This window comes from Cantharellus anzutake, assembly GCF_015039405.1.
Source record: "Cantharellus anzutake strain C23 chromosome Unknown EI90scaffold_96, whole genome shotgun sequence".
NCBI classification, from domain to species: Eukaryota; Fungi; Basidiomycota; class Agaricomycetes; order Cantharellales; family Hydnaceae; genus Cantharellus; species Cantharellus anzutake.
This window is the reverse complement of record NW_024067046.1, coordinates 212064-226467: the sequence shown is the minus strand read 5'-3', so window position 1 is coordinate 226467 and position 14404 is coordinate 212064. Positions and strand designations below refer to the sequence as shown.

The window sequence follows — 14404 nt, the reverse complement described above, 5'->3', positions numbered from 1 at the left end:
AGAAAGTGCCAACAGTGTCAGCACTTTGTCCAGAGGACCTCCATAGTGGGTGGCAGTGCAGTCAAACCTGGTTCAGAAAGTGCTGACACTGTCAGCACTTTGTCCAGAGGACCTCCATAGTAGGTGGCAGTGCAGTCAAACCTCATCCAGAAAGTGCCGACACTGTCAGCACTTTGCCCAGAGGACCTCCATAGTGGGAGGCAGTGCAGTCAGACCTGGTCCAGAAAATGTCAGCACTTTGCCCAGAGGACCCCCATAGTGGGTGGTTGGTTGCAGTCAGACCTGGGCTGACACTGTCAGCACTTTGCTGTTTAAGACCTCCAAAGTCTGACCCCCAAGGTTGAGCATCCAATGAGCATCCCATAACCCACCCAATCAACCATACCCAACTCAACAGACCAGTCTGTAAATTGGATGGTATCTATCCATTTTACACTGAAACAAAAAGATAGGCTGTCCTAAGGATTAATCTTGAGTTTTAACAAGATTGGGTCCATTATTTCATAAATAATGGAAAAACTACTTGCCTTTTATGGAAATAAATACTTCCATTAAAATCTACAGCATTGTAGCTTCCTGTTCCATATTTTATCATAATTTTAGGATAACTATAATTATGGTAAAATCTGATGTCCACCCAAGATCAACAAAGATTAATAGGATTTCAGATGTGGGATGCTTTCCAGGTGCACAGACCTGTACTGTGCAAGTGTAAATACTAGGCAAAAAGGGCTGATGAGTCCCCCCAGATGAAAGTCCCCTGTGTTCCAGTAGGAGCAAGGGTCTCCTCTTTCTGCCTGCAACTTCAGCCCAGGACAATTTCTATCTTTGACAACCCAACTACCCAAGCACCCAACCACCCAATACAACCACCCAACTCAACCAAACAGTTGCTACTATATCGGGTTATAATATAAACATTTCTGTACATTATATAAACTATATATTACTTCTATTTTCGGATTAGTCTTGGTGCATGCTTATTAAGCATTGGAAATGCTTATATAAGGATGTTGGGATGTTTCTAATGAAACATCTCACTGTTTCTGTGCACAGACCTCTCACTTTGCAAGTCCGATATGGGTGTACCGGCTATAATTGTCGGTGAAAGTGATGAAATAACGGTGACCCTCGCAGGTCTCTGGAGTGATTGGGCCGCATAAGTCGCTAAAGACTCGGCCTAGTGGTTCGGATGAGCGGGTTGAGGTGGATTTAGGGATTGGATCGCGTGTTTGCTTTCCCTTTAGGCAAGGTATGCAGTGTCCCTTTCCTTTCTCCGTAATTTCCATTTCGCCCACTGACCCATGTTTCTCCATGTTTAGGATTGTATCCTCGGTAACGTGTCCAAGCCTCCGGTGCCATAGGGCTAGGCTGGCTTTGGAAGTTGACATGGTTTGGGTCGTGAGTGCGTGCTCATCATCCTCTGCAACTTTGACTCGACAAAACTTTGTGGTTTCGGGATACATGATCTTTACCCAGAGTCTATAGAGACTTCCGTGTGGGTATGCACGATTGACAACTTTTCCAGATTTGGAATTTACGATGTCGATGTGATCCTCCTCAATAATGGTTCTGAGACCATTCTTTGCAAGTTGTCGGCCAGATAGAAGATTTTCGTTTAAGCGGGGCACATGAAGAACATTTGTGAATCGGCCAGGATGGGATTGATCTCCCATGAATGTTTGGACCTCGATATCACCAATACCAACTGCGTCAATATAAGTGTCAGCGGTTTTGATCTTCTTTGGGTGAGTGAGTTTCTGCCAGCAGGACAATTGGTCCGAACTCTTGCCTCTCGCAGAGTTCGCATACAACAACGCTCCGAATGCCACCACGGGCGTCTCCCCGTTCTTCGCCAACAAAGGCTACCATCCGAACATCACCGTTCACCCGGAGCGAGACCTGACATCGGTACGCGCCCAAGAGTACTCCGTCGATCTCGACTCCCTCCACCACTTGCGAGGAAATGCATCTCGCTCAGATCCGTTATCAGGGCCTGGCAGACTCTCGCTGGAGCCCTGCCCCAGCTTTCGAAGTAGGAACCTCGGTCTACGTAAAGGCCAAGTACTTCCGTTCCACTCCACCTTCCAAAAAGCTCTCCGAGAAAAACCTTGGCCCATTCGAGATCATCGCCCGCATTGGAACCCACTCCCTCACTCTCCGCCTGCCGGAAAACATGCGAGCCATTCACCCGGTATTCCATGTCTCGCAGATCGAACCATCCGTCCCGAACACCATTCCGAACCGCCACCAGCCACCTCCGCCTCCCGTAGAAATCGAAGGCGAGATGGAGTTCGAGATCGAGGAGATACTCGACTCCAAGATCGACCGACGTAGACGCAACAAGTTGCTCTACTTGGTCAAGTGGCTAGGCTATGAAGGGACCGACAAGGAGACACAATGGCTCCTTGCCGGTGAACTCGATCACGCCTCCGACCTCGTCGAAGCGTTCCACTCTCGGTATCCAGCGAAGCCTGGACCCGAAGCTCCTTAGGAACCCCGACTCCTCTCCCATTTCTCCTTTCCCCTCCGTTCTTCACTTCTGTTTTCATTTCCATTTCCTCATTTGTTTCTCTTCCTGTAAGTGCAGCTCCCCTCGTCTTACTAATTCTGGGCCTTCAAGGGTTCAGGCCTAAGAAGGGGATACTGTCATATCCATCCCTGGCCATCGACTTCCGGACCCTCCGATCCCTCCGTTCCAACTCCGCTCCTCCCTCACTAACCTCGGAGCCCCCGTATTCCGCAATCCTCTCGGCGCCCCTCGATGGTCACCACCCCCTCATTTCAATTTATTACCTATGCCTCCCTAAGTACGGAGCCCCGAAGACTTCCAGACAGCTCCGACGTCCGCTAGCGCACCCCCGCCTCCGCTGGGCAATACACTCGCCTGCCCTGCAGAGTCCACCTTCGGGCTTATCCCTCCTTTCCATTTCTGGGTTATCGCCTGCCTTTCCGCTAACCCCGCAAACCGACTCGTCGGTAATATTCAGTCGGCTAATGGTTAAACCCCGTTAGCTCCACTCCGTTCGGTTCCGCCAATTGCGGACCCGCCCCCGCTGTAACCATATATATATCCCACTTGTACATAGGTTACGCCCCAGTAGAAAAATCAACTAGAGTTACCCCCCTAGGTTCTAATTGCCAGTCAGTAAGTTAGGGCACGGACGTGTCACTAGGCACAGCGCTCTTGGCAGAAGTCACTGAGGCCGAAGCCCTCCGTTACGGAGACACTCCTTCGTCTCGACCCTGGTCTCTGACAGGTGCTGAACCCTGACAGGTGCATAGACATCAGCCAGGAAGGGCGGAGGTGGTTTTGGTGATCGGTGGAGGTAACATGAGTTGTATGGAACTAGGACAGATAGGGGTAAAAAGTCTGGGATATGACAGTACCCTGACATTTCAACCTTTATTATTCAAGAGGTTGCAACCTGGGGATGATTATGTGGACCAACAAGTTGGACATTGCAATAATGATTGACTCCAGTTATGTCTTTGCCCTTATCATCATTCTGAAAAAAGGTACAACATCACCATAGAATTTAATTATGGACCAACCAATCTTTTGGTTGTCTGTAGTAGGCCATTCATCATTTTTATGTGTGCAAAAGATATATAGTAAACATGAGGGGGTGTCAATCAATCACACAAATAACATATCAAATACAAATCAGTATCATATCACCCATCTGACTAATGAATATTCTTGATCAGGTATTCCCAATCTATTGGAGTCTCTTGTTATATAATTGGCTGTTTGGGCACTGCATTTTGCTGCCATCTTCACCCTCAACTGATCTTGCAATCAACCAAGCCATGGCATCTACTGAGTCTGCAAAACCAACCATTGAGAATCTCAGGGGGTTACAGTTCAACCTTACCATCCCTGACCCATGTCTATGCCTTGGGGGTAAGAATGCTCACCCAATTCACACCCCATCTGCAAAGTGGATAGGCCTGGATGTCTACCAACACTCAGGTCCTTGTTGTCTCACAACTGAGATGGCTCTCAACCTTCATGGGTTACAAAAGAAACCTGGCCTCACCAGATTACACATTCCAATTACATTTACCATCCAGTAGTAAGACTGACCCTCCCTGGTGCATAACCCTGTTCCTTCATCACCAGCCCCTTGTAAATTGGGGACACTGAGGACATAACAGGTGCAGTGCTCCCTCCAAGTTGCTGAAGCCAAGTTCCTTCCACTCTTGTCACCTCTGGAGCTCCACCCCACCTCTCCAGCTTATCTCCAGCCCCCAGATCTGATGACCTGGACAGCCCCTAGCTCCACCCAACCTCCTGCTTGGCATGTTGCCATGCTCAGATGCCCAGCACATGTGCTTGTTTTGACATGTTCTAAATGAAGGGCCAGCTTCTTGCTGCTGCTCAACCTTTGCTGCAATGTCAAGCTGCTTCAGGATTTGGACCTCACTGTCTCATCCAGGCAGTCCTCCTTCACAATCCAATGCAGGAATTTGGCAGGATCCTTCCTGTGGTCCCGGTCCTTATATACATATAGGAAAAACAGAGTGCCATCAGAAACCAATTGTCATATCCATACAATCCCAACCTCCACTCCGGGCTCCCGGAACTCCAAAACTGACTCTGGAGCCCTACTTCCCTTCCATCACCTTCTCCTTGCCTACTCCCAAGAGGTTATCCCACCTCCAGCTCTGACACCACCTTTGGTCCAACTCCAGAACAGTCCAGGTCTGACCTCAACCTCGACACCTCCCAGACAAGCATGCAACACCTATGCTCCCAACTCTGGACCTCCACTCCAGAATCCCAGTTGCATCTCTGTCTCTGGAACCTCCAGTCTTAGCTCCGACCTTGGACTTTGACCCCACCTCCACTTATACCCATTGTATTGGTTAGCTCATTCCATTTAATTGAATTACCTTTGCCAATATTCTGGAGTTTAACTTCTGAGTTTGGACTTTCCAGACTTACCTCGGTGTCAGGGACGCATCCGGGGTAGAGGAGGCCCGGGTGAGATGCCCGACACTAGAAGTCTTGCGGGGTGTGGAGTGGGCGTGCGTACTGGCGGGCCCGGCTCAGGAGACAGTCCCTGGCCACTCAGACTGAAGTGGAAAAGGGTGAGAAGAAGGCTACTTCTTTGGTTCCCACTTCAGGTATGTTTATATACATGCGGCTTAGGTCACATGACGGGTGCCACGTCATCCTCACATACAGCCATAGTCACCTGGGTGTCCCTGTGGGGGATCCCAAGGGCGTCCGCTGTGAACGCGCAAGCTGGACGTAGCGGGGGTCGCCCAAGGTGCCTGGGCTGGGCATGTTGTGGGCGTGCTCTGGGTGGGTCAATGGTACATTGATACAAGGAAAGGTCGTCCGTGTAGAATAAAGAGAAAATAAAGAGAAAATAAAGAGAAAGTGAAATAAATGAAGAGGGAATGGAATGGAGAAAGAAAGAAAGAGGAAGGGGGGAGGAGGTAAGAGAAGACTGGGTGGCGGGGTACCGGGTGAAGTGGGGCTGGGTGGGGCCAGGTCAGGCAGATGTGCCCTGACACTTGGACCTTGCAACTATTGCATTGTCCTATTCAATTCTGCTATTCTCCCTCATTCCTATTTGGGCTGCTGCTTCCTTTCTATTCAGTCAGCTGGCCATTCCCCACTCCCATCCTCCTTCCTTCCTCCTTGGGCCTTGGCCCTTCACTCCTCCTTTGGGAAACACCATTGAGTCAAACCCTTGACCCTCGGTGTTGTTCCTCCTTCCAGCTCCCTCTGTCTCCTTTCATCCTACCCTTGTCCCTTTTGATTCCGGACCCCTCCTTACATACAATGTACATAGTAACTTGTAACCTCAGTCCAAAATCAACTTGATTTCCCCCCAAGAGACTTCCCCTCTGCTAGATCCAAAATTAGGGACCCCTAGGACAACCAGCAATGGCACAGTGCTCCACATGAGTTGCTGAGGCCAAGGTCCTTCCACGCTAAGTCTCCGATTCCATTCTGGAGTTGTCCGAATCTGCCCAATCTAACACCAATCCTGGATGTTTGATGGCAGTTGCTTACCCCTTGAACAATTTTCAGCTTTTTGACATTACCTGTCCAGGCATCCAGGGAAGTGATGTCAGAGGTATAAACAGTTCCTTTGTAGCCAGCATTCTGCAATTGTGAGGTAAACAAGCAAAACTGAAGTTGCTGAGCCACAAAGTGTTAAACATATGTACATCAATGTTTCAATGATCATCACTTGCTTTGTTTAATGGGTCTAGAATGTCTAGAACCTCCTTGTTCACAGGGGATTGATGGTTATTTTGGGCCCATGAATCATGGGGAGGGCAATGATCTCCCTGAGGATTGCCCCAATTGCCTTGTGATCACCATGAAGTAGAAAGGGTGTGCTGGTGTTCAGATCACAAGCCAAGTATTTGTCAATAGGGATGTAGGTAGTGTCTCCTTGACACTGTCAATGAAAGTGTAGGGGTGCTTTGAGGAATGCAAAGCCCCAGACAAGTTGTTCTGAATCATGTGTCTGAAGAAGGTCCACCCAGTGCCATTCAGTAGCTCTGTGGGGTACTTAGATGCTACCATGCTTGCCAACTGCAGCCACATGAAGGCTGCAGGAATTGTGGGCTGTGCTCTTGTTCCCTGGTGCAGGCTCCAATGCCCAACCAGTCACAAGGATGTATACACCAAAGGGATTATCATTATCAAGGTGAAGCTGAAGGGCTTCAGCTGGATCACCACCAGAGTTATATGTCACTGCAACCATCACATACTTGATCAATCTGTTGGTAATGCTTTGCTCTTCCCCCAGGTCAAGTTGAAGGGATCAGTGCCTAAAAATCCAGGCATCATCTTAGACAGATCAACTGTGTCTTCATCAATGAGCACCGGTTTGCTGGAATCATGGGTAGATGATGTATCATCTGCATGTGGCCAGCAAGCAGCATGAGCATGCAGAATGCTGCTTTGAGGTAACAGATTTGGTGGAGGTAGTTGGCATCTTTTGTAATGATGAATCCCCTTCATCAGCAAACTTGGTAGGGAGCTCTCAGAGCTCTCAGAGCTCACAGAGCACTGTGAGGAAATTGAGTCTTTTTGCTGTGCACCCTCTACACATTGGGTGGAGAAAATTAAATGTTTGAATGATTTTGTTCTCCTAAGGATGCAGAAGTGCAAAGATAATATGTATATACATTTTTGGAAATGCATATTAAATGGCCAGCATCATTACTTTTTGTTTTTAAATAATGGATGGTCTTCATATCTCCATGAAATCTGCTTGGTTATTTTGGCACCAGTAATGCAAAGATAATATGGATATATGTGTGGCCAATTTCTGAGGTGATTCTCTGCACAACATATTGATTGATACCCATTTCACTTTTTATTGGACAAATTCCCTCAAAAGTGCTGTAACATGAAGCTGAGGCAAGATCGATACTTTGACTAGTTGTTATGATTCTTACTAATAACTCATGTATGATAGTTATCCCATGATTAGCACAATTACTAATAGAAAGAGCCACTACATTGCAGATGCAGGATCAAGACCTTGGTAGCCATCTTTCCCTTTGATGGCTGTGCTTTGGCACCAAGGGTGGCATTGGAGACACCCACAGAAGGCTTGGAGCCACCAGCCTCTTTCAGCTTGACCATCATCCTGGTTTGGCGTTTTGGAGGCCTGGAGGGCTGGGGTGGAGAAATAGGAGGACTGCTCTCTACCTCCTTTTCTGATGATGGTTCATCCACCTGCTGTTCATCACACTCCTCATTCTTATTGATCTCAGCTGATTCATCCCTACCTTCATCATCCTTGTCATCCTTCACCTCCTCTTCATCCTCATCCCCCCCCTCCCCTTCATCCTCATCATCCTCAAGGCGCTTCCCAACATGCCCACAACTAATCTATGTTGGGGGAACATAAGGAGGTGAATCTGATTCATGATGTTGATGATGATGTTGCGATTGACTATGATATGACTGCAATCAGTGTATTGGAGGAGACAATAATGGATGCTGACATACTGAATGGGTGTCTCAGGTACCAGCTCATGTGAGTCTTCAGAGTGGGGGGTAGACTCTTCGATGTGGCTTGCATCCTCAGGATCATCATCAACGGTGTGTGGATTGTCGAACATGAGATCATCTTCATTATCCTCTTGATTTTCCTTGTGTAGGCGGCTCTTCTTAGAGGAGCAGTCTAGAAGGGAGATATGGATAATGATGTTGAAAGTCAAAGGGAGAATGATGCTTACTGGTTTTGGGAGAGACATTGGAGGGCTCTGCTCGTCACTTACCCTTCATGGATGAAGGAGGCACTTGGGCACCTTGTGCCTGCTGCTTGAGTCGCTTGGTAAATTCATTCTTGACAGCATCATCCAATGAGTCCTCCTTCAACATCCAGTCAGGGAATTTCACCAGGTCCTTCTTGAGATCACAATGCTAAAAGAATGATTTGTTTGGTGGGGATATGTAATGGTTCAAGGCAAGAGGAAGGCTTACAGTGGACAAGACCCTGAGGTGTTTGGGGTGGCCTGACCATCTGTCAAGGCCACCAAGGACTTGACCTTCATCAAGTGGAACAACATGTGTAAAATGGCCATTGTCATTGCTCTGAAAGCTCTATGAGGCTCATATACATACCTTTTGTGTTTACTAAAATCATCACCTTATTTGTTTATTGCTATTTACAAAATATGAGGAAAACTCTGAAATTCAAAATTTTTCACTTTATCTTTCATCTCATTTCTTGCTCAAAACTCAACCAATTTTGATGATTCTATGTGAACTGGAAAGCACCAAAGTGTGGCAATGTAACCATGCATGTTATGTAGGGTATAAATCAGTTTTAAAAAAGTGTTCCAAATGAAGTAAATTAAAAATATCACCCAATAAAGCAAACAAAAAGCTGATGTATTCTTCAGATATCATCCAAGCCTTTGACACCAAATTTCCCATGGTCAAAAAGCCATGGTTATTAGGCTCACCAAAACGTGATGGGAGACTTTTCTAGGGCTGAAACATACATTGCTACATTGCCCCACTTTGGCACTTTCCAATGCACATTGAATTATCAAAAAAGTGATTTAATTTTTCTTCCAATTATTCCTAATTTCCTGAAATATCTCTCCCTAACTCATCCCAAAATTTCTGATTTTTGCCCCAATTTCCCCTGATTTTTTGGACATTCTCCTTTTTTAGAAAGTCCCCCATTTTCTGAATTTCCCTTAATTTCCCCTGACTTTTTTTCAAGTTTTAGAAACCCCCCAGTTCCCCCTCATTTTCCTCTCATTTTCATTTTCCCCTTCATCCCCCCCTCAATTCCCCCCCTCCCAATTCCCTCCACAATTCCCCCCCATCCCCCCCTTCAATTTTCTCCTCATTCCCCCCTCATCCCCCCCTCCAAATTTCCCCATTTCCCCCCTCATTTTCTCCCTCATCCCCCCCCCCTCAACTTTCCCCTCATTTTCCCACTCATTTTCCCGCATTTTCCCTAAGTAATTTCAGATTAACTGCATTTATATCCCTAAATTTGGTCTATATATTGATTGGGCTACATACCCTTGGTGTCAGGGACACAGCGAGGAGGGGCAGTGTTCCTGGACCTTTCCTGAGAAGGGAGGCCAGAGGTAGAGAACCAGTGGGAGGACCATGGCCTCAGTGACTTGGAGAGGAGCGCTGCACCTACATTTGGTAACACTCACTGCGTTTAGGCCAAAAATTTCCACTGTCATATCCATCCCCGGCCATTGACTTCCGGTCCCTCCGTTCCCTCCGGTCTAACTCCGCTCCTCCTTCACTAACCTCGGAGCCCCCGTATTCCGCAACCCTCTCGGCACCCCTCGATGGTCACCACCCCCTCATTTCAACTTATTACCTACGCCTCCCTAAGTACGGAGCCCTGAAGACTTCCGGACAGCTCCGACGTCCGCTAGCACACCCCCGCCTCCGCTGGGCAATACAATCGCCTGCCCTGCAGAGCCTACCTTCGGGCTTATCCCTCCTTTCCGTATCTGGGTTATCGCCTGCCTTTCCGCTAACCCTGCAACCTGACTCGTCGGTAATATTCAGTCGGCTAATGATTAACCCCGTTAGCTCCGCTCCGTCTGGCTCTGCCAATTGCGGACCCGTCTTCGCTGTAACCATATATATATCCCACTTGTATATAGGTTACACCCCGAGTAATAAAATCAACTAGAGTTACCCCCCCTAGGTTCTAATTGCCAGTCAGTAAGTTAGGGCACGGATGTGTCACTAGGCACAGCGCTCTTGGCAGAAGTCGCTGAGGCCGAAGCCCTCCGCTACGGAGACATTCCTTCGTCTCGAATCTGGTCTCTGACATCCACTGTGGAAATGGCAGGGATAACTGGATTTCCATGCAATTTCCCACAGTGGATATTGGTTCTGTCTACTGGCAGATTGAGCATCACTTTACCATGGTTGGGGCTGGGAAATGATGGGGCTTTGGTGGTGGCTGATAATCTTCCATATTGATTCCCAATCAAATCCATATCTGGAAAGCACCATTTCCGACAGAGGAAACCACGATGACATATACTGATCAATATCGCTCATTCGTCTCTCGATGTACATAGAGGATAATAAACGATAAAAGACAGATGTCCCTCTTTCTACCTCTATCCCTCCCATCGTTCTCCCTATAGCACTACCCAGAAGTTGGAGTGATGTACCAGGGCCCATCTGACGAATACCAGCATGACTCCCAACCCACTGACAATGACAATATGGGGACTAGCGATGGCAGCTTCACATCATTTCGATCCACTCCCATCCCCAGCACTAGTAATGCCGATGACTTCGGGTATTGGAGTACTGGAACCCAAGAGTACTATAGACAAACAGGTATGTCAAGATGTCCAGTAAGGTGTTAATATATCAATGAGAATACTGACCTACCCAACACGCTAGGCCCATCTCCCTTAAGGTCACTGCCTAACGACTGGAATACTGGAATGATGAGGAGTCCAGTGGTTGTGGGCCACAGCCCCCAGTACTCTCACTTGCTGGGTGAGGGTTTATTTCAAAGTAATGGAGTGCAGTAATTTAAATCGAGCGATCGGCTTACCAGGATCTGTCCACATGAACTCCAATCCACGACCTCTGAACTACCATATGGATGTCAGTCAGCACCCGAAGCTGCTGGCTAGTGTGGAGGCAAGTATGAGAGCAAACTTGACTGAAGCAATTCAGCCATTGGCTCTAGAGTTATGATCATTGAGGGATGAGATGAACTCCATCAAAGATGAAGTAATGGAGTTGAAGCGAAAGTTTGACGAGAAACCAGATGAGAGTCACTGCGATGGGAGCGTGGCAAAGAAAACCAAGTGAGGTGGGGATGCCACGATTTGGCCAGAAAAGCTCCAGGTAAGTATTAGGGGGCCTCACGGTTGATTAAAGTGGAGCTAAACTGGGTTCTGAAGTGGTTCAAATTTGACCTAAATTCCACCTCAAGTGGGGCCTCAGTTTAGAGCAAGTTTAGGTCGAGTTTAGGTCACTTCAAGGGCGCTCACAGTTGGGGCGGTTCTAAAGTGCGTCCAAAGTAGCTCGGGCCTGGATCTCATAAGTCCGTTCCATTCTGTGTCACGCAATCACTATACATCCGAATGCCATCTACTTCCGACTGCCAGCTCCTCATACACGCGGTGTGCTCCGTTGGAGGAACAACCTCAGAGCATATTTACCTGTATTTACGTTGAACACGTTACATAGAATCAATTGCCATCCCGACTGAGTCAAGCCTTTGAACTGGTTCTTTTGATGAAGACTTGGGTGAACGGGAGCGTGAAGTCGGGCTAGAGCGCGATATAGGTGCAATGTACAATCCATTGGGCTAATGACAACAAAGGAAACAGTGAACGTGAAACTAGTGCCTCTGACGCTTTGGCTGAAGCTGCCCCCTCCCCCTTCGTCCTTGTGTCGCATCTGCCATGACAACATGCAGCCCTCCAGCATACTCTGTGAATACATGCACGTCACCATCAACAATGCCAATGTCTAAAATTAAGGATTCACTCTTGAGTTCTAGTTCGGACACTGATGACAACAGTGACAATAATATCCACGTCGAGCAGCAGCAGCAGCATGGTGAAGGGAACGGACAGGTGACCTAGGTAGCAAACTGTACAGTTAGTGTTAACGCGGACTTACTCAGTTTTAAAGCCGAGTTTAGATGGGTGACTTTAGGCGAATTGGGGCTCCTGAGCCCCAAGTCGAGAAGGACCTAAAGTGGCGACTTTAGATCTAGTTTTGACGCACTTTTGTCACTTTAGGTTCACTTGAGAAATCTCACTTGAGATCCAGTTTAGGCGAATTTATTCAACCGTGAGCCCCCCTATTGACTATGTGCTAGTACTACTAGTGATAGATGGGGCTGACGATGATGCTTTTAGGAGTTGATGCAGCAGACTTTTCACCACATACTGGGGATCATGTCAAAGACTCCCGGAATGACAATAGAAGGGGAACAGATCCCTGACCCCCTGCTGAAGAGAGCTGATAGGACTCCTCTCTTCTGGCCAGATTGGCAAAAACACGCAAATCACGAACTGAACGAGCCTGCGATCAATGAGGCTCTCAGGCTCTGTTTGGACAGCCCAGTATGTGGGCCTCCATCCCAAGCAACATGCGAAAGCTCAGGTGCAAGTCTGCTTCCCAGAAATTTAAACGCCACATAGAAGAGAAGACCCTTGATGATCAAACAATCCACAAGGGACTCGTCCAGTACTTCAAGCACCTGCGAGATGTCTGGACGACACTGCAAAAGGCTGATGGTTGAAACCAGCTTGTGTCATCAAGAGAGAGGAAGAACCACTGGGGCCATAAGAAATTGGTAAGCCCGCCTCTTAAAAGTAGTCTGAGCCATGATCAAACCATCCCTGTTACCAGAAAGCCACCAGTGTCAGGGACGCATCCGAGGTAGAGGGGGTCTGGATGTATCGCCTGGCAGAAGGGCCCTCACGGGGTGCAAACCAGGGGTGCATACTGGCAGGTCCAGGAAGGGACAGCAGTCCCTGGCCACTTAGACTGAAGTGGAGAATGTGAGAAGAAGGTTACTTCTTCGGTTCCCACTTCAGGTACATTTATGTACATGCAGCTTGAGTCACATGACAAGTGCCACGTCACCCTCGGAGACAGCCACAGGCATCCGGGTATCCCCATGGGGATCCCGAGAGCGTCTGCTGCATGTGCGCATGCTGGGCACAGCGGGAAGCCATCCAGGGTGTGTGGGCTGGACGGGTCAATAGTACATTGATACAAAGGAAGGTGGTCCGTGTAGATAGAAGGAAATAAACAAGAAAAGGAAGATGAGAGGAATGAGATAAAGAAAGAGAGAAAGGAAAGGGGAGGAGAGACAGAGGAAGGAGGAGGGAGAGGGTTGGACAGCGGGGAGCAGGTGTGGTGTGGCTGGGTGGGTCCGGGTGGACCCGGGTCAGGTGGGTGTGCCCTGACAACCAGGCAACGTAATGCAATAACCAAGCTATTGGTCAAGTTGACTAATGTCACGGAGTCGCAGATGAAGTCTCTTGTACTAACTGACTACATGTTGACAGACTGTGACGATAACACAGGAGCACTGGTGCGCAGACAGAAGTGCTGGAGATCACCAATGGTAGGTGGTCAACAAGTTGGCCTGCACACATCCACCAGGCTAATAAGACTTTGTAGGTCGTCAGGTATTACTATGCATTGGACAAATGCTGCCAGGATGACATAGATGACAAAGCTCCTGGCAAGAGGCCTGCGCCTCAAAATACATATAAGCCTGCAAGTCATTCCTCTGAGGCAATGTCCTGCCAGCTCCCTAAGTTCGCGGTCTTCCATTCATTGGTATCCCAAAACCTCTCTGCAGAGCAGTTGGCTCATATGAAGATCACGGAGGACCCAGAATGGATAACGAATATTGCGATAACTGATGAGATGATGATGGCTGAGGATCTCATAGCACTCAGAAGGTTCGAAGCAGAATCTATAGCATATGAGGGTGACAACGAAGATGAAGGGGTGGATAATGAAGGGGAGGATAATGAGGCTGACAACACAGGGGATGCCTGAGATCTAGCTAGCAAAGGTCCAACATCCAGTTGTGTGATCGGAACAAAGTAAACATGTACCAACAATGCTGAACAAAATAACATAATATGTACGACCATGAGATAATAATATTTATTATTTTGGGTTAGGACGTTTGTACATTTGGATACACAGAGAGTGTCCTAGATATTACAGCAAGGGGATTCTCTCAACATCAAAGTTAGATCCTGTCTCCATTCTGCCACGTTGTAAGAATCTCAGTGGGGGTCATCGAGAATGATGTTCGAATACATACAGCATCAATAGTAAGAGTTACCCATACCCATGTGCCTTGAACTGCCATCGCGAGCCTTGCAAGATGGCTCCAAATGGAATCCAGAG

General features: G+C 47.9%; 3 protein-coding genes across 3 annotated transcripts; 2 read left to right on the top strand and 1 right to left on the bottom strand.

Annotated features, from left to right (window-relative positions):
* Positions 1-7480: 7480 nt before the first annotated feature.
* On the bottom strand, positions 7481-8371 carry EI90DRAFT_3020946 (uncharacterized protein; the record flags this gene model as incomplete). The annotated part of the gene is made up of 3 exons (XM_039057586.1): positions 7481-7876; positions 7993-8171; positions 8269-8371. The coding sequence occupies 3 exons, from the start codon at positions 8369-8371 to the stop codon at positions 7481-7483; spliced, it is 678 nt and encodes a 225-aa protein (XP_038909846.1).
* A 2285-nt stretch (positions 8372-10656) lies between these two features.
* EI90DRAFT_3020945 (uncharacterized protein) lies at positions 10657-11203 on the top strand (the record flags this gene model as incomplete). Its single annotated transcript, XM_039057585.1, has 3 exons — positions 10657-10834; positions 10901-10999; positions 11061-11203. The coding sequence occupies 3 exons, from the start codon at positions 10657-10659 to the stop codon at positions 11201-11203; spliced, it is 420 nt and encodes a 139-aa protein (XP_038909845.1).
* Positions 11204-13505: 2302 nt separating this feature from the next.
* EI90DRAFT_3133037 (uncharacterized protein) lies at positions 13506-14044 on the top strand (the record flags this gene model as incomplete). Its single annotated transcript, XM_039064541.1, has 2 exons — positions 13506-13601; positions 13658-14044. 2 exons carry the CDS (start codon positions 13506-13508, stop codon positions 14042-14044), a joined length of 483 nt encoding a protein of 160 aa, XP_038909844.1.
* Positions 14045-14404: the final 360 nt, after the last annotated feature.